General features: G+C 46.7%; 1 protein-coding gene across 1 annotated transcript in view; it reads right to left on the bottom strand.

The window, feature by feature from the left end:
- Positions 1-1,101: 1,101 nt before the first annotated feature.
- LOC126536803 (cell adhesion molecule Dscam1-like) overlaps positions 1,102-21,983 on the bottom strand; it is a 187,121-nt gene continuing 166,239 nt past the window's right edge. Inside the window, exons 17-27 of the mRNA XM_072287884.1 lie at positions 21,804-21,971; positions 20,447-20,517; positions 19,833-20,073; positions 15,673-15,765; positions 9,576-9,797; positions 8,244-8,549; positions 7,324-7,491; positions 6,211-6,542; positions 4,546-4,612; positions 3,577-3,760; positions 1,102-1,980 (exon numbers count right to left, since the gene is read on the bottom strand). Of these exons, the coding sequence (XP_072143985.1) occupies positions 1,851-1,980; positions 3,577-3,760; positions 4,546-4,612; positions 6,211-6,542; positions 7,324-7,491; positions 8,244-8,549; positions 9,576-9,797; positions 15,673-15,765; positions 19,833-20,073; positions 20,447-20,517; positions 21,804-21,971 (1,982 nt within the window). The 3' untranslated portion in view covers positions 1,102-1,850. The remainder of the gene's footprint in view (positions 1,981-3,576; positions 3,761-4,545; positions 4,613-6,210; positions 6,543-7,323; positions 7,492-8,243; positions 8,550-9,575; positions 9,798-15,672; positions 15,766-19,832; positions 20,074-20,446; positions 20,518-21,803; positions 21,972-21,983) is intronic.

Below are 21,983 nucleotides of genomic sequence, written 5' to 3'. Positions count from 1 at the left end.
AAAACACCCGTGTACTTAGATTTAGGTGCCCGTTAAAGAACCCCTGATGGTCGAAATATCCGGAGTCCCCCACTACGGCGTGCCTCATAATCAGAAAGTGGTTTTGGCACGTAAAACCTCACAATTTAATTTTTTTAGTTATAAAGTAACAGGTGTGCTAATCTAACATAAAATGGTTGATCTTATTTCATTTTCCTTTTATTTTTTCTTCTTTTAGCTCACGACAGCCTGTTGCGGGTCGTTAGCTTATTGCTTGAGTAAAATAAAAACATTAATGAGTTCATATTTACGTGGTATATTGTAGTCAGTCACGAAATATTAGCCAGATACGATATTAAATATGTGTAAGGGTGGGCGAATATTCGAAGATTACGAATACGAATAAAATACTACACACTAACTATTCGAATTCGTATTTGAAAAAGAATCTGTGCATTCTTTTAAATATTTCAGTGTAACCAAATACTTCGCAGCAGCCGATAGTTAATCTGGTTGCTGTTCTGCGTTGACTGAAAAAAGGTATCGCAGATTATCAGAAGTGGGACAACGACCAAAGTTTTCGAAGCATTGCGGAAATAAAATGGGCAATGGATGCTTTGTTTTCGCGTTTGTGGCGGAAGCCTAGATAGAAAGAAGTGATTTCTGCATGTAGTCTGTCATTTAGTGTTTTCGAAAGTCTAGTAATGCAGCTATTTTATCTTTTACACTACAACCTGTGATGTCTTTCTTGCAGTGGGCCCTTTCACGATTGTTTACAAAATAAAATTTCTACAGCAGCTTTCTTAACCCGTAGATTCTGACCTTTTGGGGGGATCCATTTATTTAGCATTTTTGAAAAGGTAGTCATATAACAACCATTCTTTCTTGCAAAATTTATTTGCAACTAGGCCCTAAATTATTCAGCGGCTCTTGGTGCGTTGTTAAACCGATAATTTGGGACGATATGTCTAAAACTGATCCTTTCTTCTTGGTATTTCTCTGTCTTTCTTACACTACATAGTCAGTGCAAGCTTCGTACCAATTTATACAAAAATAAGAAACCGTGTTGTGAATATACGTGTCTGTGTTTGAGTATTCGCTATTCAATTTGATATACAATAATAATAATCGTATTCGATTCGTATTCAAAAAATGTTGGCATTCGCCCACCTCTGAAAGAGAACAATCGTCAATTATGTGAGGTTCCGTGGTTGATAAGAATATTCATTGACATGCCTATATCATCGTGAGCAAATTGTGCACCTTCTAACAATGAACATGGGAGAAAATATTGGGATAAATGCTTACATTGTCAACGCCAACCTGTCTCATCACCGGCGATATAGGCCATTCTTGTGAGTATGAACATCCACTAGGCGTGATAATATCGCCAGATTGTTCTTGACCAGTTCTTGACTTCAGGCCTACGAAAGAACTTTGGGGAGCTTTTCTGGGACAGGAAAGAAGCACTCACTCCGCAAATTAAGTCTCATAGCAGGAATAAGGCCATCACACCTCAGCCCGCTACTGGAACCTAAAAGAAAAACGATAATTAAAAAAAAGCGCACTCCTGTTTCCTGAGAACTATTGCAAAACGACCAAAATTACTTCACAAGACAGCGCTTTCCTGCGAGCTGCCAAAGTCGCGATAAGAACTAAAGAATGTTCAGGTAATCCGGAGTTCTGCATCACAAAAATTGTCTTCACGAACACTTCTCGCCGTCCTTCGTGCGTCGCACCACGTTCAGCACGGCAGCGCTGGTCACAGCGGCACATAAATGTTGCGGATGAAACGGGCAATGATCGCTACTTGGCTGTGTTGGTCTGGCACAAAGCATTCGTAGCAGACTGGCGTAAGCCTGCGTAGCAGACTACGTTTGCACCGAGCAATGCCTCGTTGGCATGTCACACTCGGCCTCGGACAGTTCGTACGCATCGGCAGCGAACTCGAGGCCACTTTCGCGTGAGTCCATTTCCGCTTGCTTCAGTTCGTCTGCGTACCTGGGAAAGAACAAGTATCGGCATTACATTCCGAGCAAAGTGAAGGGATGAAAAAATCGGGCAGAAACTATGCAAGGATGATTGTCACAGTCAAGCGATAGCTTCTTGGCGGACCTGCTGACATTTACCTATCCAAGACGCTTATTGGTTACTTCTATTGGTTAATGGCGGTATAACGTCGCAGCTGCCGAGGATCGGCCTCATTTTCCAATGTGATTAGTACTCTCAACAGTACCGATATCGATCACTGCTGTCTGAATTGGGCTGCCAAGTCACGGCCTTTGATTACACTGTTTGCAGCGTGGTCCCAGTTTACTCAGCCCAAGAGCCATTAACGCAAAGTAGATCCGCTAAGCGCCAAAGAAAGCTTCGTTTCATTATGTCAAGGCATTTGTTAGCGCTCCATTTCTTGTACTTAGCAGATATTTAATTTCTAGGGCTGCAGCTGCTAGGAACATCATCGAAATATTTTTGATAGATAACGATTATACGGCAACATTTACACTGCTCATTGTGATTGTATTCAAATGCCGGAAACAAACGTATTTTATTCATCATTCTCTTAAAAGCCACTTGCAGCAAATGCAATGTTACGCATTGTGGCTCATGTACACGTCTCTCAACCACGACGGTTTTTCTAGCAATTTCAAGCGATCGTATTAGAAGTCACCGAAATGTGTAATTTTTCAGTCACACCACCTGAATCAATTTCTTCGATCTTCTGGCTTCCGTTTTGCGTGTTCTTTGCGGAAACTTACAGAGCATATGTAGCAAATTTCTAAGAGACGGAGATTAGGAACAGGAAGACAGAAGCAAAAGATGTTAACCAATATAGCGTATAGTTAGCTGCCGTATGCTGTGATAAATAAAAATGACAATACGATGATGATTAGGAGAGAGAGACAGAGAGAGACGAAGGAATAGACAGAGGAGCTCGCGCGTGCACAATAACACGAAGTCAAAGGTGCTCGCAAAGGCAAGTCGCTCTCAAACAATTCCCCGACGACTATATATACGACACTTCTGAATGCGAAATTTGAGCGTAGCTGTATGCGTGTTTTCATTTCGCTATATATTACCTGGCGTGGACAATCTGTCTCGTGGGGTACGTTGCAAACGGAGCGAAGTGTGGCGCGACTGCCTCGCTAATCGGGACATATCGAGAGGCAGCGCGTGGGTAACGCGTGGGAGTGAGTGAAAGTAGCCGCCGCAGACAGACCTCCGCTCATGCAGTGCTTTGTTTACAGATACGTTATCGGTGGCGTTATCGGTAAACAGACGATGCGCGCTACTCTGGTGCCATCTTGTAGCCATCGTCGCCGCAGAGCCTCTCTTGCGTGGCACTAAGCTATTCTTCTGATGCTTTAGCCATAACCTCCTCCTCCGCTTTTCTCCTCGCTTTCTGTTTGCTATCGCTGTCTTTCATCCCCCGCTGCGCTCTGCGTTAGCTCCTTCATCGTTCGATTGGCTACGCGAAACGCCGATGCTCGCCGCAGGAGCGGGCACATAAGAGCTCCAAAATAGTTCCACGGAATGTCGGATGCAGGTACACAGATAACAATGCTAACATTACGATGTTTCCAACATTCCACTCACCTAGCTAGATTCCGCATCTTGTGATCCGCGTAGAACATCTCCTCATCGTTGCTGCTCCAGTGCTTCTTCTTTGGTCTTGAGTAGACGTACGAGACATTGCTTTTAGGGTAGCCCTCGATGATGCTCAGTGTCTGCAGGGACTTGCGGGAACCCTTGCACTTATCGGGAGGCATGTACACTGCAGCTTTGTGAAAGAGGAGGAAAATCGGTAGCAGTCTGTTAGCTTACTGTGATGCAGCAGAACACAGCAAGAGATAGGATGCTACTACAAGCAGACAAGGTACGCACGGAGCAAATATTAATATAGCTAAGAACCCCGTGAATATATTATGCCGCAAGCTGGATTCCCAAATTCAGATTAAGTGCCACTACACATCACCTGCTGTATTAACCGTGTATTAAATTTTGTGATCGCTAAGACGGAGAAAGATAAAGCAGAAAGAAAATCTCTGAGATTTTACGAGTGCTCCAATCGCATTTTCAGTAAACGAATGATTGTTAGCTTTCGTCATTTTTTAAAGCCTGGAATGTAATTGAAGTGTAGGTAAAGCACGCTTCCAGCCAAGTGTTCTTACCTACGTGATGGATCGACGTTGGGCTACTTGGTGTTGCATATTTTGACACGTAAACAGCGCGTAAGACCAGAACACGGGAAAGAACGAGAACACACGCGCTGCATCGGGCTCCTTTCCCTTACAGCACTTGTGTGGTCGTTATTTTACATGTCCTTGTCTTACGCGCTGTTACCATGTTCTTACCTAGCCCGTTTTTAAGAGATAAGATCAACCATACGTTTTCTTTATCATCCTTGAAATACACGTTGATTGTTTAAATTTATCCTAGTTGAGAGCACCTCGAATACTCTGTTGAAACCCAAACAGTACAAAGAAAAAATGTCGAATGCACCTCGAGTTATTGCACTCGAGCTGACCTTTTTGCAAGTTATTTAGTAGTTCCCAAATATCCTACCAGGTTTGGAGTAGATGTGGTCACCAAGGCGCTCTGTAGAACTTGTCAGGTCTTCATCCGTACCTAGCTGTGCGCACGGTAGAAAAAAAAACGACCATTGAGACGAAAAACAGGTTACTCTAATGATTGCAATACAATGCTACAACACTTAATGATTGCACTTGAAACGGAAGTTACATCTTTTTTCCCAAAGCTGTGGCTTACAAGTCTTGCGTAGCAAATTGAGGTATCCATTGTCAATGATGCCGCTAACGCGTAGTGAGCAGACAATGTTTGCACAGCCCGCGAGCGCTTGACAATGCGCGCAAGATAGGCATATTGTTACAGGACGATGACGTAACCTCCGAAGGCCGTAAACTATTTTTATAGATTTGGAAATGATGGGACACATATTTGGCGCTGTCATCTTAATTCCCTCGCGCAGCCTGACACAGCTGTACATCCAGATTTAGCCACTAAATACTAATCGTAGAAATGGGCCCCTGCGGCTCAGTAGCTGTGCTGTCAAAACCCAGAAGCAGGCCGCCTCAAGTTTTACCTTTGCCTGGTCTTCATTGCGTATCTCTATAGTCATGTTCTGCACGGAGTTCTATACCAAATGGGTACGCTGGCAAAAACAGTTGCTGTGTGCCTCCTTTATATGGTCCTAACTTCTGGCTTTATAGTTTTCTTGGAATTCTCTATCTTATCTTTCTATTCCCTCATTCCCGTCCCCCAGAGTAGGGTAGCCAACTAGACGGATTTCTGGTTAACATTCCTGCCTTCTCTATTTATTTCCTCCTCCTCCTCCACCTTGCGGAAATTTGTGCCATATAAGACACTCCCTGAGTTGCATTGAGGGGGGGCATCACAGATTATATTTTATCTAAATGTCCAGCTATCGTACAGATGACACCAGGGGAGGTATCCTCTAAGAGTACACCTAGTGGACATGTCCACTTCGTCTGGTGTTGAAGTTCTGATTGGCTTGGCTGGGCTGCGCGTCCGCAGTAACTCGGTACTACAGCCAATCAGCAGTCAGCAGACGAAACGGACATGTCCACTAGGTGGACTCTTACAGGATATCTCCCCTGATTTGTACTCCTGACACTGTCACTTTTGTGACGCCAGCTACACTTGCCAGCATTACAATAAAGAAGCAACTCAGCCTTATTCCAAGACTAAGCAGGCCCTAGTTCAAATAACGAAGCTTGAATATGAGTAAGAGGTAACTTATACTTGAAATATAAGTTAACTGTTCTCTTAACTCGATTTTATAGCGCCACCGTTGTCCTCTGAAACGACCACTCGATGATGACCCAAGCGGGTACACTCGTACAACGCGAATGTGCTCTTAGCCCTCCTCAAGGGGACTGCCCTCTACCAGACAATTTACTTATTTGTTACTTTGCGTGCGTGTGTATACTGTGTGCGAGTGCACTATGTCCGAATGTGTCACTTCATACGTCATACCCGTCATTTCGTGCAGCAGGCTACGCGCATGGCCAGACCAAGCATCTCCAACACCCGTCAAGAATGTTTCCCTCTCTCTCGGACAACACTAGACATGTCCCTACAACACATTCGTTTTGTAGATTAGTCGGATGACGTAGCGCCACGCGACGTATATAGAAGCCTCCTTGGAAATCCGGCCAACTAGAGTTCTTCCTTGAATATGATCTGCACCTGTTCTTGATGCTCGGAGTCGGGTGGTCTCCGCGGGAAAGGCACGTCATAGGTGTGCTGTGGCCTTGATATTTCATCTGCTGGCTCCTCCATGGCGCTGTGTAGGCTACGAGCAGAGGCCCAGCCTGACCGTAGTGCTTCTGTCGTGTACAGCGATCCAAGGCGCCCTCCACCGGTGGCGTACGGTGATGGACAGTAGAGCTGCTCTCGCTCAAGAGGGCGCTGCTGCTGGTGCGTCACTTGAAACTGCTGCTGGTGCTTTGGGTTCTCCCACACGCTCATCGGCACAGTGTCGACGGACTTGGTGACCTCTGGAGCTTGGTCACTTTCGCCTGAGAAGGCAGATATGGCGACAGCGAGATTATAGGCTTAGTGGTGCTTTTTTGAATGTGATCGTCATCTTTTGTCATCCCTGTTCGATAGGTTGTAGCGTCTAGGGACTCTCTAGGGCGATTATTATTCCGAATTATTACGCGCTCATTATAAAGATCTGAAAAGAAATAATGAGTACAGTAGACGAAAAAGAGGGAAAGTTCGACACGTGCGCGGAACTGCATGCCTCTCTCTTTTCTTATGCTTGTATTCGTGCTTTCGGTACGTTAGGAAACACTCTGAGCCAAAGAGGAAGGAAGTGCTCCTTTGTCTGGCTTCTACACTAAAGCCTTACATGGCTACTGACTGGACACATATTATAGTTTCCCCATTCTAGTTTCGTTACCATATCCCCCAATTCTCCAAATGCAAAACCAGCACTAAAGCTCTCAACCTTCTATAAGCAAGCGTATTGTTTGACTTTTTAGTTTGTTATAAAGCATAAATACTTTCAAATATGTCTGATAGAGTACAAGCTTAGCAAGCCATCAAGCATAAGCACGTTTGTAGCTATATATATTAAAGCACCCGTTCAACACCCTTATTGGTGTTCGTCTTTTATCGTTTTTTTTTTTCTCGTGCACACCCTTATATGGAGTGTGATGACTATACATAGGTGCTAAATAGGTGCGAAAGAGGGTGTAAACACGAAAAACAAACCTTATGAGTGAAACATTTCCGCTGTGTGGGAAGATTATGAGTGTGTTCTACGAGATTTGCTGTTACAAGTGCAGTTCTCACCGGGGTATGGCCGCTGGATTGCCGACAGGCGTCGGCGTGAGAACACGTAGCAGACGGCGGCGGAGATGAGCAACATCGCCAAAATGGTGCACACGACAGGAATGATGATGCGGATGTGGCGGTTTGGTGAGTCGACAGCCTTCGTCCACTGAGGAGGCGGTAGGGTGCCTACGGAAAGACAGAGTGCCCTCTATCGCACCGGTGCCGGTCGATATACGCGAAAGGTTGCGAGCAGAGCGGGCACGTGAGCACGTAGGAAGTGGCGCCGAAGGAATCTTAAGCCAAGCTTCTCAGAGCACGCTTTCAGGACTCACTGAAAGCTTAACCGTGCTGACGTCACACTGACGACGATTCACTGTACTTCCGAGTCAAATTTTGTCTAGTTAATGCACGACTTTCAATGAATAATTTTTCATTTAAAAGCGAGGAGAGAGACAAGTTAAGTTGCAACTTTCATGCGAAAGAAAATAAATCGTATTGACAACACAAGAATACCAAGCTGCGCTTCTCTCCCATGGTCCCGTACTGGACAGGCCTGCTCTATGTCGTGAGAAACCAGAACATTTCTATACATGGCACCCGCGCGCTAGAATAATAGGAGAAATATAACTACAAAAATTGTTCTTCACGCATTCCTAGTTTATAGCTGCGTACGGTGCCAACCTCTAAACAAAACTTGTTTGATTCAGTTAAGCAATACCATCGCGCAGTCACAAACATTATTCAAACGGAAAAACCGTAGCGGCTGCTTATTTGAAGAGTCCGTATTCACAGCTAACACTACACAAGCTGTCCAATTATTAACTGCGGATACAACATTACAAAAGCAACGCTGTAGCTGTACTGCTACACTGTGAAGAAATAACTGTTCTACGGACATGCGCCACGAATATCTACCGAGGGCATGTTTCGCCGTTTACCTCCAGACAGGGTTAATGTCGCGAAGACATATTCTGCTTCCGTGGCTCCGGCATCGTTCTCCGCCGTGATGAGCAGGTCGTACCAGGTAGCCGAGTTGAGGTCCGGAATGACCAATACAGGCGGTTGCTTGTGGTCCGGTACAAGGTGGGTGGCGGTAGCCGGTGACCACTCCTTCTGAGACTGCGGCTTGCATAACACGGCGAACGAGAGGATGGGACAACCGCCGCTCTTCCACGAACCGAGTTGAAGTGTCACCGAGGTCACGTTGCACAGCAGAACGTCGCGCTCGTCAGGCGCCACGGGTGCTGCGCGTAGTAAGAAGGACCATTGCTTCACGAACTGTATTGTCATGCGCGACATTCGATAAAATCACGACTCGATGCCTGGATGTGATGTCTCATGTCCTACTGACCTGATGCCGTGAAGGCAGGTGCCAGAAAATGCCGGTTGCTAAAAATTTGCACTCTTCCACCGCTGCAACCCGTAGTTATGTAGCGTTTATAATACAGAACAATCAGTTGTAAATATGAGACGTTCGCCTGTGCAGATTCAAATTCTACAGTTTAGAGAAGCTGGCATTTTAATACGAGTGCTTACCAGCTTCGAGTAAGGCAAGTGGAGAGGCATTTTTTTTTTTTGTGTAATTTAGCACGTGACCTTTTCTGATGTAGGGAGAAGTTATATAGCGTCCTTTCTTTTCTGAATAAAACCAAAACAGCTGTCGCCGTAACTCAATGTGAAGAGCATCGCATACGTTATAAGGGGGTTGTGGGTTCGGTTCCCACCAGTGGCAAGCGGTCTTTTTCATCACCTTTAATTTCCTTTTACGTTATCATTTCTACATTTAAATTAAAACAATAAACGATTTTTCCTATGCTTTCCTTGACTTCATCATCCTTTGGCTTCTTATGGTTGTGGCTAAAAAAAATCATGCCCCTCGGTTCCCCTTCAATCTTCCCGTCCCGTTCTTGCGGTTGCTAAGGAACACTACGAGAAGGTAAGAAAAATAAGCTTCGCAGTAAAGAAAATAAATGTAGAAGTATAAAAGTTCAACACGTTTATGCAGCATCTCATACTGTGGTTCTCTACGGAGAAGCGCTGTTTTTGAGCGTGTTTTACACCACTATCCGGCGTTTTCATTGTGTTTGGCTAGGCGCTCAGATGAAAAAAAAAGAGTGCCCTCGAAAAAGAGTAATCGTCCAGCACACGACTTAGCAAGTTCGCAAGTACATTTCTGTGTCTCCGCTTTCTTGCTGGTTTTCGTTCTCCAGGAGCAAGTTAAATAGCGTTTTCCTCTTTAAAGCAACGTTCTAAAATAAACACAAGTGCACCTGATCCATCCGTCTTGGCCAGAACGGTGTTGCTCCGCGGACCCCTTCCTGCGGCGTTGAAGGCCACGGCGTAGAACGCGTACTTGCGGCCGCAGCGAAGGCCGCGAAACGCGTACGCCGACCGCTCCGCTCCGGTCTGCACCTCAGACCAGTCCCCGGTATCTTCTGTAGACTGGGCGTCAGGTGTTGGGGACGGCTCGGGCTTGTGAAACAGCACAAACCCTGAAAGAGTAGAATGCTTGCTCTGATGTGTTGTCGGCATCCTTCTAGCTGAAAGACTCGACTAGCGAAATAGTTGTTCTCTTGAAGGAGAGGAAAGCAGAGCGTGCGCGGAATACAATGTTCGAGGGAGCGCCTGCCGCAACGAAAAAAGAAAAAAGAATGCCAAGTGATAATGTTGTTGCGGTACGTGGTGAATGGGTCCTTGTCCGACAATTTTTAGGTTGTCGTCCATGTTAAGTAAGACACACGCACGCGCACACGCACACAAACACACACACAAACACACACACACACACACACACACACACACACGCGCACGCACACGCACACACACAGACACGCGCGCACGCGCACGCACACGCACACACACGCACGCACACGCACACACGCACACACGCACACACGCACACACGCACGCACGCACACACGCACACACGCACACACACACACGCGCACACGCACACACACACACACATACGCACGCACACGCACACACACGCGCGCACGCGCACGCACACGCACACGCACACACACACGCGCGCACGCGCACGCACGCACGCGCACGCACGCACACACACGCGCACACACACACACGCGCGCACACACACACACAAAGAAGCACGAAATTTCGTCGTTCATAGTAACATCGGTATAAGCGCTGACCGCAGGTTTCTCAATACTGTTACCAGCTGGTTGAGTTGGCATAGTTATAGAAATTGTAAAATAGGGGTCTCTTTCAATTTAAGAGGAGACTTTAACCTACATGGCGGCCCAGTGCCTATGCCATCCCGCTACTCAGCCTGAGGCCGCGGGTTTGACTCGGGCTGGCGGGGGGGGGCACATTTCGATGGGGGCGAAACAGACAAGCAGATGTGGATCGACAAGAAAATGAGGCCACTTTTGGAGCCAACATGCGTGAGGTGTGTGAGGCAACTGAATTCATGAAAAGCATGCTGATGCCGCAGCGGTCGCCGTGCTACTTTCAACCTATACAGAGTTTACCTTAGTCCGCCAGTTTATAGGGCTGCTACATTCGCGAAGCGATGGCGTGAAGAAATAGCTTGCTGTTATACAGAATCCTCCAAGTGCGTCAGTGACACGACAGAGCTTTTGACAGGCAACGTTTCGTTTCAAGATTCATACTGCTACCTTGGTGATGCAAGGAGTCTACCATAGCATAGTTTCTTTGATTTTTTGTAAGTTGTTCAATTCCGGGCACGCTAATATTCTGCCTGTACCATTTGCACGTCAACAAGTCCACTGAGAAGACCGCATCTGCCGAATCTTGGCCGGCTCTACCGAAACGACAACATTCACCAACAGACACACAGCAAGCTTTCGCTGGACAACCCCCGACGTCTACTGTCGGCGATTTGTGCGACCACGACAGGCAGGTGGCTGATATGCTGCAATCGCTAATTAATACAATGCGCATTATACTGAACAAGCTGCAAACACCAGCAGCTCGAAGCGCTCTGCAAATACTGTATGCACTTAATCCAGTGCTTGCTAGCATCGTTTAAGCATCATGGCTCGATCAACAGTCCCCTTCCGCACTGAACTTAAAAGTTCGTCAATCTTTCAATGGAATGCCAGGGGTCCAAGGACCCGTATATCAGACTTTCGCCAATTCATTTTCACACATCGCTTCCCCATACTGGTCATTTGCGAACCAAATACATCAACTCCACTCAGACTGTCCGGTTATGAATCTTTCGTCTCGTCCACATGCGGTGCGAGCACGAAAGTGATCATCTACATCCGCACGGACTTAACATATGTCGCTAATGCGATAGAGCCTCATGACGACAACCAATATGTCTGCGTAAATGTCCAAAAGAAGAATGTGTCATTTACACTAATTGGAGCCTACATATCCCCAGCGGGTCACTTTGACGGTGAACGACTAAAGAAAATATTACTAATGAACAATGGCCCCTGGGTTATCACAGGTGATTTCAACGCGCATCACCAGCTATGGGGAAGCACTAAAATTGACTCCAAAGGCAAGAGCCTTGCCTCCTTTGCTGCCGACCATGATTTGTGCTGCGTGAATGACGGCAGCCCTACATTTCTGCGAGGCACGACCTACAGTAGCTGCTTGGATTTAAGTTTGGTGTCACGGCGCTTTGCCTCGAGCGTCCAATGGTTTACAGACATAGAAACACATGGAAGCGACCATATTCCAACATACATAAAGATTAGAGGAGTTGAGCAACGATCCTCTACTGCCTTGCGTACAGTTGATTGGTCAAAATTTCAGCAGGATATGGATGACACATGTCGGGAAGGCCTCTCACACACTATCGAAGAAGCAATCGCAGAAGCATTGAAAACATCCATCTGATCACTTCCAAGGTCAACAAGGCGAACAGACTTGGACATGGAACTGGAGAGGCTGCGTGCAGCACGCCGACAAGCGGAGAGGAGGTATCGGCGCACGAAGTCCGTCTTGGATCTGAGGGCTTCACGACGCATACAAAAGAAAGTCCAGCGTCGCATGGATAAATTGGAAGATAAGAGATGGAAAGCATTCTGTCAGTCGCTTGATCCCCGCAAATCGCTCTCGCACATATGGAGAATGGTTAGGGGTCTTCGCTCATCTCCGCATCAAAGGAAGCCCTTCGCTGCTCTGGCCCTCTACCAACTCCGCTCGGAGCTTCAAGTGGCTGAAGAGTTCTGTGCACGGGTTGCTGGGTCCGTGGCCATCATTACTGACGTAGCATTGAATGACATCCCTGAGGCACGTGTACCAGAAATGAACGCGATATTTTCACTCGAAGAGCTCGATGCTGCGTTGGCGACCTGCCGGCGTTCTTCGTCACCAGGACCTGATGGCATCACGTATGCTGCCCTATGCCACCTTGGACATGACGCACGTGATGAGCTGCTCAACTACTACAATGAATCTTGGCAGAACGGCGCCGTTCCTAAACAATGGAAATCGAGCCGCTTGATCCCCATTCTGAAACCTGGAAAGTCTCCGCTTGAGATCTCATCATATCGTCCGATAGCGCTTTCGAACTGCGTCGGCAAAGTGATGGAAAGAATGATTCTTGCTCGATTGGAATGGTACCTAGAACGATTCAACATCTATCCGGACGCCATGACAGGTTTTCGTCGAGGTCGCACGTCCATCGACAACGTCATCGACATCGTAACATGGGTCCAAAATCAAAAAAGCCTCAAGCGCCTATCTGCGGCACTTTTTCTGGATATAAAAGGAGCATACGACAACGTCGCCCACGAGGCCATACTAAACTCACTTGAGGCTGTTGGAGTTGGTGGCCGGATGTATCAATGGATTCGGGACTATTTGACTGAGAGGCGTTTCTTCTTACAGACCGAAGACGGCCCAACTTCAGACCATTACATCTGCCGTGGTGTGCCGCAGGGTGGAGTGTTGAGCCCTATTTTGTTCAACCTCGTCCTGGTAGGACTAGCGGATTACCTACCGCAGACAGTACATGTCTCAATATACGCCGACGACATTTGCATCTGGGCCTCTGCGGTGACTCGCCCTCAGCTAAGAGCCAGGCTTCAGCGGGCGGCAACCATGACGGCTTCTTATCTCCGAGAGCAAGGCCTCAGTGTGTCTACTGAAAAGTGCGGATTACTTGGTTTTACGCGGAAACAAATGTCATCGTATCCTGTTACGATCAATGGTCAAGCTGTACTCTATGTTAAGACGCATCGCTTTCTGGGCGTCATCATTGACCGCAACCTCTCGTGGAGCCCTCACTGCGTCTATCTGAAGAAGAAGCTAGTCGCCATTGCTCAGGTCTTCCGATTTCTATGCGGGAAAAACTGGGGTACACCAGTCCATTCTATGTTGCAGCTGTACAGGGCTTTGTTTCTCGGACTCCTTCGTTACAGCCTACCAGTATTGTCAAATGCATGCAAGACGAACTTTCGCGCCTTGGAGAGCATACAAGGTCAAGCCCTACGCACGTGTTTAGGGCTGCCTAGGTGCACCTCAACAGCAGCGACAATCGCCATCGCAGGAGACCATACAATCCAGACACATATAGCTGTCGACTCTCTCAGAGCGCACATTCGCCATCTGTCAAGGATCCCCGACCATCATTTGGCCTCTCTACCAGCCGAGAGACCTCAAGCGACCTTTTCACGAGTTATTAGCGCTCATCATGAGTACATACCGGCATCATTTACACCGGCGGCGAAGCCTTCCTCTCCCCTGTGGTGCCTGCGACAGCCTCAAGTGAATTTTGCTATTCCTGGAATCACAAAAAAGTCCAATCATCCATCGCCGGCTCTGAAGCAACTTACGCTCACATTACTGCACCAGACGTATCATGACCGCATACATATATATACCGATGGTTCCACCTCACCTACCAGCTCAACTGCCGCATTCGTCGTTCCAGCCAAGAACGTTACAGTTAAATTCAAATTGTCGCACACGACTACATCTACATCGGCAGAACTTGCAGCTCTCCATGCCGCTATGATGTACATCACCGAAGAGCCTACAGAGAAATGGGTCGTATTTTGTGACTCAAAGGCAGCCCTTCACAGCATCAAGTCCGCATTACGTCACAGAACTTACGAGCAAATGACATCTGATATCAGGGAACTGCACCACCATGCTCTGGAAAGTGGACACCACATTATATTTCAGTGGATTCCTGCTCACTGTGGCATCGTGGGCAACAACCTAGCTGACAAGGCTGCCCGGTGTGCCCACGAAGATATCAAGACGCGTCCAACACCTTTGGCGAGGTCGGACGCTGCCAGAGAACTTCGCAAACTTGCGCGTAAGAAGTCCCAAGATCTCTGGATTTCAAGTGGCCTAAATTGGAGATTACGTAAACTGGACCCCACGCTACGGCTACAACTGCCATCTAGCCTTCCCCGCGGCGAAGCAACCTTGTTGTGTCGCTTGTGGCTGGGAGTGGCGTTCACGAACGCATACTCCTACCGTATGGGAATGGCCGAGAGCCCGATGTGCGACTCCTGTGGGTGCGAGGAGACCATCGAGCACCTATTGTGTACCTGCCCTCGCTACGATGTCCAACGCCTCTCTCTGCGGGCAACCTTACGCAGACTGGACTCGAGATGTTTCACCGAGTCAAAGATACTCGGACCGTGGCCACACCCGTCACTGGCTCGAAAAGCGATTCGTGCACTAGTGCGGTACTTGAAGTGCACGGGCTTAACAGACCGTTTATAGTGTCCTTGTGTATGGTGTCGCTCCCACACGTACTCAGTGCTTCCTCTCTCCCTTTCTTCCTCTTTCTATTCCCCTTTCCCCCACCCCCAGTGTAGGGTAGCAAACCGGATGCTGTCCCGGTTGACCTCCCTGCCTTTCCTACCCTTGTTTTCTCTCTCTCTCTCTCTTGCACAACTTACTACGTCAATCCGAAAAAGAATTCTATGAGAACAGGTGGATATTACGTGAGTTGCTGCGAACACTGCTCTTCAAAGCAGAAACAAAATAAGAGGCAAAATGAACAGACAAAAACGGGAACCCCCCTGCATATATGTAAACAAAAGACACTGCTGTTTCGTCGTTATTTGCACAACGACCCACTTCTCGATATTTTCCCCCAACCTCCGCTTCCGTGTTTAAAGGGAAAACGTGCTGCCCTTACGCAAAACTTCGAAGAGTATAAGAGGCGCGGAATATATTGCCAAATAATGCGTAAACAGTTAAGCCGTATTTTTCCACGGCACATCATCGAGGAAGCGTGATGCACCATGGCGTATTCTGAAACCTATTCAACCGTTCTATTTATTTATTTATTTATTTATTTATTTATTTATTTATTTATTTATTCATTCATTCATTCATTCACTGCGCGCGCTCGGGATTACTGCACTTTCGTTCTCGCTCCCAGAATGGCTTGCTCACCGTTTATCGGCTGCTCTCTCTCAACATCCCAGCTCAGGTGCACTGAAGAGGATGTAGACGAAACCATCTTTAGCCGTGGCGCAGCAGGGGCATCTGGGTGGGTAAACAACGGGACCAAACAAAGCGAAGTGCAGTCGCATCGGCAGTGCCGCAAAAGCGGAATGCGCGTAAACTCTCAAGCAGCTCGGAACTTTAAACTTATCTGCAAACCCGTGACGCTAGGCTTTTGCACACAAACCAGAGAACGAAACTTGACAAACATAAGCGCATGTGTTTCTCGAGTCTGCTTTCTCCATTCTCAAGTTTGTGGATAAAGGCCTACTTTCATGAAATGCAACCAACTCGCTCAAACATGTACCTAACTTATCTGCCGAGTTTAACAGCTTTAACAATTAGTTTCTGATCCACTAAACAGGGTATGTCCTGCCAAAAAATGGAAAAAAATAACAATCCTAAGAATTTCATCGCTAAAATTAGAATCGCAGTGAGAAAACCCAAAATTACAGATTCTTCCAGACACTTTACTACCGGAGCTGCTGGGCGCGCAGGACACATTTCAAGCCATCAATACACTAATCATCATCACTGTGGTTCTGAATATGCTGATTCGTTTAGCACACTAAAGCACCTTAAGCAAGTTCTCACGACACTACGAATCTACAGACATAAAATATTCACAAGTCTTTTAACGTACATGGTCGTATAAGTACAATGATATATGACAGAAATGCATACTCCCAACAAAATCAAGAAAGGGGCTGACAGATGGACGCTGGGGTATAAAGGTTATAAACAGGGATAAAGTGCCTCAGAAAGGCTGGCTAACGTTTCGATAGGAGGATCTGTCTTCGTCAATGGAGTCCTCGTCATCCTGGACATGTTAGTATTAAAAGGTTAGCACAGTGACGTCACGTGCGGTTGTTGTCGGTGGCGGCTAGTTGTAAAGGGAGAGACTTCAAAGAGAATGAGCGCTATCGCCTGACGTTTGTGAGCGTGGTTCCCAAGACGAGGGGACAAGAGCGGGAGAGTGGGAAGGCGGGGAGAAAAGAAAGCAAAGGTGGGGAAAAGAAGGGGGGGACACCAAGAGGGGAAAAAGAACAAAAAACTAAAAAAAGGGGCATGGGAGAGTGTTGGGGAAGCGAGAGGTTAGGGAGCATTCAGGAGTGTAGTTGGCGGCATGCTCTTGTGGCTTTAGAAGAGTCGGTCAGGCGGTCAGTTCGCGAGTAACAAAACAGACCAAAAAAGACATCAGTTGAAATAGTGACTCTAGTAGCGTAGCAGCAAATGCGTCGAATAATTTTGGAGGAGTTAAGATGGCGACAAGCAGTCTGCGGGGCAATGCATAGGGTAACTGGAAGGCAGCGGCATAGTCTTTCAAGGGACGTTAGCCCCAGTAGCTGAACGTAGGTGTTACGGCAGTATACAGTAATGGCGATACCCTGTGTCTGAGGCGCTGAAAAAGGTATGCTGGCGTCTGGGACATTGGAATCTGTTGGCGAGGGTGTTTAAAACATATATAATTAAAACAGACAAAAAGAAGGAGGGGGGAACCGAAACAGGAATAACAAATAGGAGGATGACGTGCGCAGGAGCGGACGGGGGCTGGTGTACTTGGGAAAGGGGGTCGTGCAGTTGATATAAATGTAGAAACATGAAAGTGTATATTAAATTGAGTATTAGGCAGGAAAAAAGTGTTCGAAATGGATGAATAGGTGAGTTTAAGGAATTAAGTTTAGCTGGTGGCATAATGTGTCTTGTGCCTTGGTTGATGATATGAGAATTTGAATGCAAGATCACAGTGCTATAAGGTAATGCTTCCAAAAGCGGCGTTCCGCGCACCAGTACGGGAATACTATTCTATGGCAAAAAATAATTGCACGCATTGCTTGGCTGCGGCACCTGAACTGCCACCATGGCCGTAATTGGCAGTCGGTAACACACCCAGGGCTAGATCTAGGGCACATACGAAAACACGCACGAAAGGGTACAGTAAGATAGGCACCGCAATAATCAATGGTCGGGCACATAGCAGAATTAATGAGAAACGTGTTGGCTTGGCTCCAATTTCCGGCAATTTGCATTTTCGTCCAAATTCACTGCCCCATTCCTTAGGATATTTTGGCGGCACAAAAAAACACGAAAAGAAACCTCGCTGTTTCGCCATAAAGACAAAGCATCGATTGCGATAGCAAATTAGTACACAGCAACACGAAGTAAGGACAGTAGTTTTATAGGCCATATATACTTGGAAACATCGCTTACTAACTGAATTAACAAGCGCGGTGTCAGCGCGCACCAACATGCCCCCATCACACTCGATGAGTGCAGACATTCGCTGCCAGAACGCTGGTGTGAGCAAGAGCGGCAGCAGCAGAGAGCGAAGTGACCGAAAGGGGTCTGTCGCTTCAACTCAAGAGCGCCGAAAACTCAACGCGCACAAAGGTATATGAGCCGTCTGCCGATCCCTTTCAAGGTACAGCGCGCGCGACCTTGCAAAGTACGCACTTGTCGGCGGAGTCGAAGACCCCGCTTCCCTCCCGCGCTGCCACCCCGCTTTCCTCCATATATGGCGCGCGAGTTCGAGCCGCGATCGTCAAGTTCCCCTTGCGCCCACTCGCGAGGTACGCAGTCACTGCAGAAGCCCAACGCCGCCCCCACCTCCCTCCCTCCCTCCCTCCCTCCCTCCCTTTAATCCCTCCGCGGCGTTTCGCGCGACGGAAGACGGCGCGTTTGCTCTACTCTTCCTTCGCGCGCGCCATATTGAGCCGCCATCGTCGGCTTCCCTCGCATGCTGTCACTCGCGCATACAGCATACGACGCGCGGTGACGGAGTTATCGCCTTTGGCATTTATAGGGAACATCCCGGTGACGCGGACGGCGACGGCGAAAATGCACCTGCAGTGCCCATATAGTTGCTATCGCAATAAAAAGAAAAACAGTTACCTTCTTCATTCTCTGTCTCAACTGCGTAGTGTGTGCACGTGTTAGTAGTCAATAAATATTCGAACGCATTCCCACGCCCTCACTCCACTTGCTCATTGCCTCCTGCGTGTCTATCGCCGCTGTAATTGCCGCCAACTGAGATACCGATTGCTGGCTAAGGTAACGCGTGGTCCTTTGCACACGGAGCGACCTTTCATGTGGTATAGTAGAGAAATAACAAGAAAAGAATTCAGTGTCGATTTAGTGACAAATGCGAGAGAAATGCATTAGCATTACGTGGCACCTCATTGATGTCCATGATCCGTGCTTTAAACCGCGTTCGCCACATTACAAAGGCGTTGTTCAGGAACTCACGCGACACGCATCCTGCCTCTTCGAGGAGCGAACTGCAACTGACGGTGGTCCAGAGCAGACCACCATTAGTTGTACTATATATATATATATATATATATAATATATAATACACAATTGTGCATGGAACAAATGAGAGCAGCGCAATCACGAAGCGCAAGCGGGCATGTCACGTATATTTTTTTTTATTATTTCGCGGGCACCATCACAAAGCTGAAAAGCACTAATACTTAACCTAGACAAACTTTTGTTCGGGTATTTTGCAAACCGCTCTGCAACTTTCTAATTGGAATTGTTTTCTTAGCTTCGTTATTTCAATTGATGTTGACTAATTATATAATTAAGCAAAATTACAAATTATAGCTAGATACGCTACATACAAAAGTGAGCTACAACATGCTTTTGGCCGCGTCCTCTTAGAGTACATCGGCAGAATTGTAAGCTGTGGCTAAAGTGAGCAGAAACAGCCTATATATATATATATATATATATATAGTTGAAGAAACGAAGGTGCACACTTACGAAAATTGCATCTTTAATGTTTTTAACGTTTCGGCCGTGGCACGGCCTTCGTCAGAATAAACCAATAGGTTATTCTATAGGTTTATGATAGAAAAATATAGGTTTAGTTAGAACAATAAAACAATAAGTTTATGCTGACGAAGGCCGTGCCAGGGCCGAAACGTTAAAAACATTAAAGATGCAATTTTCGTAAGTGGGCACCGTCGTTTCTTCAGCTACTAATGCAGTGGGCCTACAGAACTTCTCATTGAATTATATATATATATATATATATATATATATATGTTTCTCCACTTGGACACTCCTGATGCAAACGCACTAAAAATGCCAAGAATAGAGCTCACCGATGTCCAACGTCTGGGAGAAGACCTCCTCCGAAGCGGGTCCCGCACCTTTGGCGTTGAATGCCTGCACGACGACGCTGTACCGGCTGCTGCGCCTCAGGTCGGTCAGCTCGCACTGCTGCACCGGCGACGCGGCAGAGCTCTCCAGCGTCTTGTAGGAGAACGACTCCTTCGCGTCGCGAACGCGGTAGCCGACGTAGTAGCCCTGAACCAAACCGTTGGACTCCTCGTCCAACGGGGGCTGCCGAATTCGGAAGAGGTAAGCATCAGTTGGTACACAAGAGCGTCGTCGTCAGTATGTATATAGCGCCGAGTTGTTTATTCTCTTTCGCAACCCTATTTCTTGTAGCTTCCACGTGTCGTGCCCTCAACCTGTTATGGAAATTGTATATTAATAGTGGAAAAAAAAATATTAATCGTCGCACGCGCTGCGCAGACTTTCTGCGCTGCTAACCTAATGCGCCTACAATACAAAAAATTGTCCAGTATTTGCGCGGTAGAGCTTTACCTTCAACTTGAACTGTATCGTCCTAGTGTATTAAAACAAGACCCCACCCGTCAAGAGCCTATGATTGTAACCGCCTGATACTTTGGTCCTTGTAGCCAGTGCTTACCTTCCAAGAGACGTGCAGACTTCGGGAACCAGTCGGAGTGACTTTGATATCTCGTGGCGCACCAGTTGGAGCTGCGTTAAACCATTCTTCATTGAGGAGCCTGCTCTTACCTCTGATAATGTTGAGGCTTACAACTAATGAAATCGCTCGCATGATTTTATTTATGAAACAATAACCGCTACTGCAGCAATGTGTACGTTAAGTTTTCCTTCAAAAAATAAATACATAAATATTTAATTTCTCAAACTAATATCCAATCGCAGTATCGACTTCAATAGCTCCATGTGAAGCATATTTAGTGCTAAACTCATTTGGCTGAAATTTCTTTAAGTACCATTTCGCTCAGTACAGCCAATCTGGTCTATACTTCCTCCAAACTTGTGTGCATGTCTCTCTATGTACAAAACTTTGGTCAACTAAAACCCAAAGGAAAGAAGCAAGAAACCAAAATGTCATCTGATAGCTTAGTTAAGAAATTGTATAATTATTCTTGCCACCGCAGAAAAAAAAGATATCGGACAGCATGTTTGGCACGTCTTCTCGAAAACATTCAAGCGCTCCAATCGTAGTGCCGGCGAGTCCGACTGTTCCGGTTGTCATGCTGAAAACAGTGGAGGCGGATATAAAGGGCCCAATTTATGAATATATCTTAATATGTGTCCCACGACCTTAGGAATTTCCATGTGCCATGAAAATTAGCTCACCTCGTCTTGATTGTCGGTCTCAAAGTACTGGACTGTAACGTCAAAATGCTGCGAAAATGCTCTGAAATGCCCTCGTCTTATAGCGGTTACTTCTGCGCAATAACTAGCCTTCCCACAGCCTCTGATCTTGCAAGTCGGAAATATTTTATGCTGAAGAGTGGGGTATTTAAGGCACATTCTAGTGGGAAAACAGGAGTACACAAGAGAGAGGGAAAATTACCTACAGAAGAAAGAGCTATAACTTGCTCTGGGGCCTGCAACTCTACACTGGAGAAAAGGGACGAGCATGAAAATGGGATTTATTATTATTATTATTATTATTATTATTATTATTATTATTATTATTATTATTATTATTATTATTATTATTATTATTATAGAAAAAGGTGCGTGTATACAATTCCAGAATGTTGCAGCACCTGAAAGCCGTGTGGCTAGCCCAGCAGCTTGTAGAAAGGCTACAGCTGCAAACTACTCGAAAAATATGCTCTCTCGCGCCGGTAGCGGGAGCAGCACCAAGCGCGACGTGCTCTTCTTTTTTGGCATCGCTTTCCGAGCAGCTGTGAATTATCCTGCTTGCTCTCCCTCTGGAACACACTATGACTGGCTAGGACAAAGTGTATGATTATGATAAAAAAAAAAAGTAGGAATACCTTCTTCTTCTGTAGTGAGGACAAGTGTGTCACTAGGGTCGCTGGCTCCGATGGCGTTCTCTGCCCTGAGCCGGAACTCGTAGCTCGTCTTCGGGCGTAGCCCACTTGCCACGTGTGAGAATTCGGTAGACTCAATGGCCGTTATTTGTGAGTCATGTTCCCAGGAACCTGAAAAAAGAC

Source organism: Dermacentor andersoni, chromosome 4, assembly GCF_023375885.2.
Source record: "Dermacentor andersoni chromosome 4, qqDerAnde1_hic_scaffold, whole genome shotgun sequence".
In the NCBI taxonomy this organism is placed as follows: Eukaryota; Metazoa; Arthropoda; class Arachnida; order Ixodida; family Ixodidae; genus Dermacentor; species Dermacentor andersoni.
Note: the sequence above shows the minus strand (reverse complement) of the source record. Positions and strands in the feature narration are given on the sequence as shown.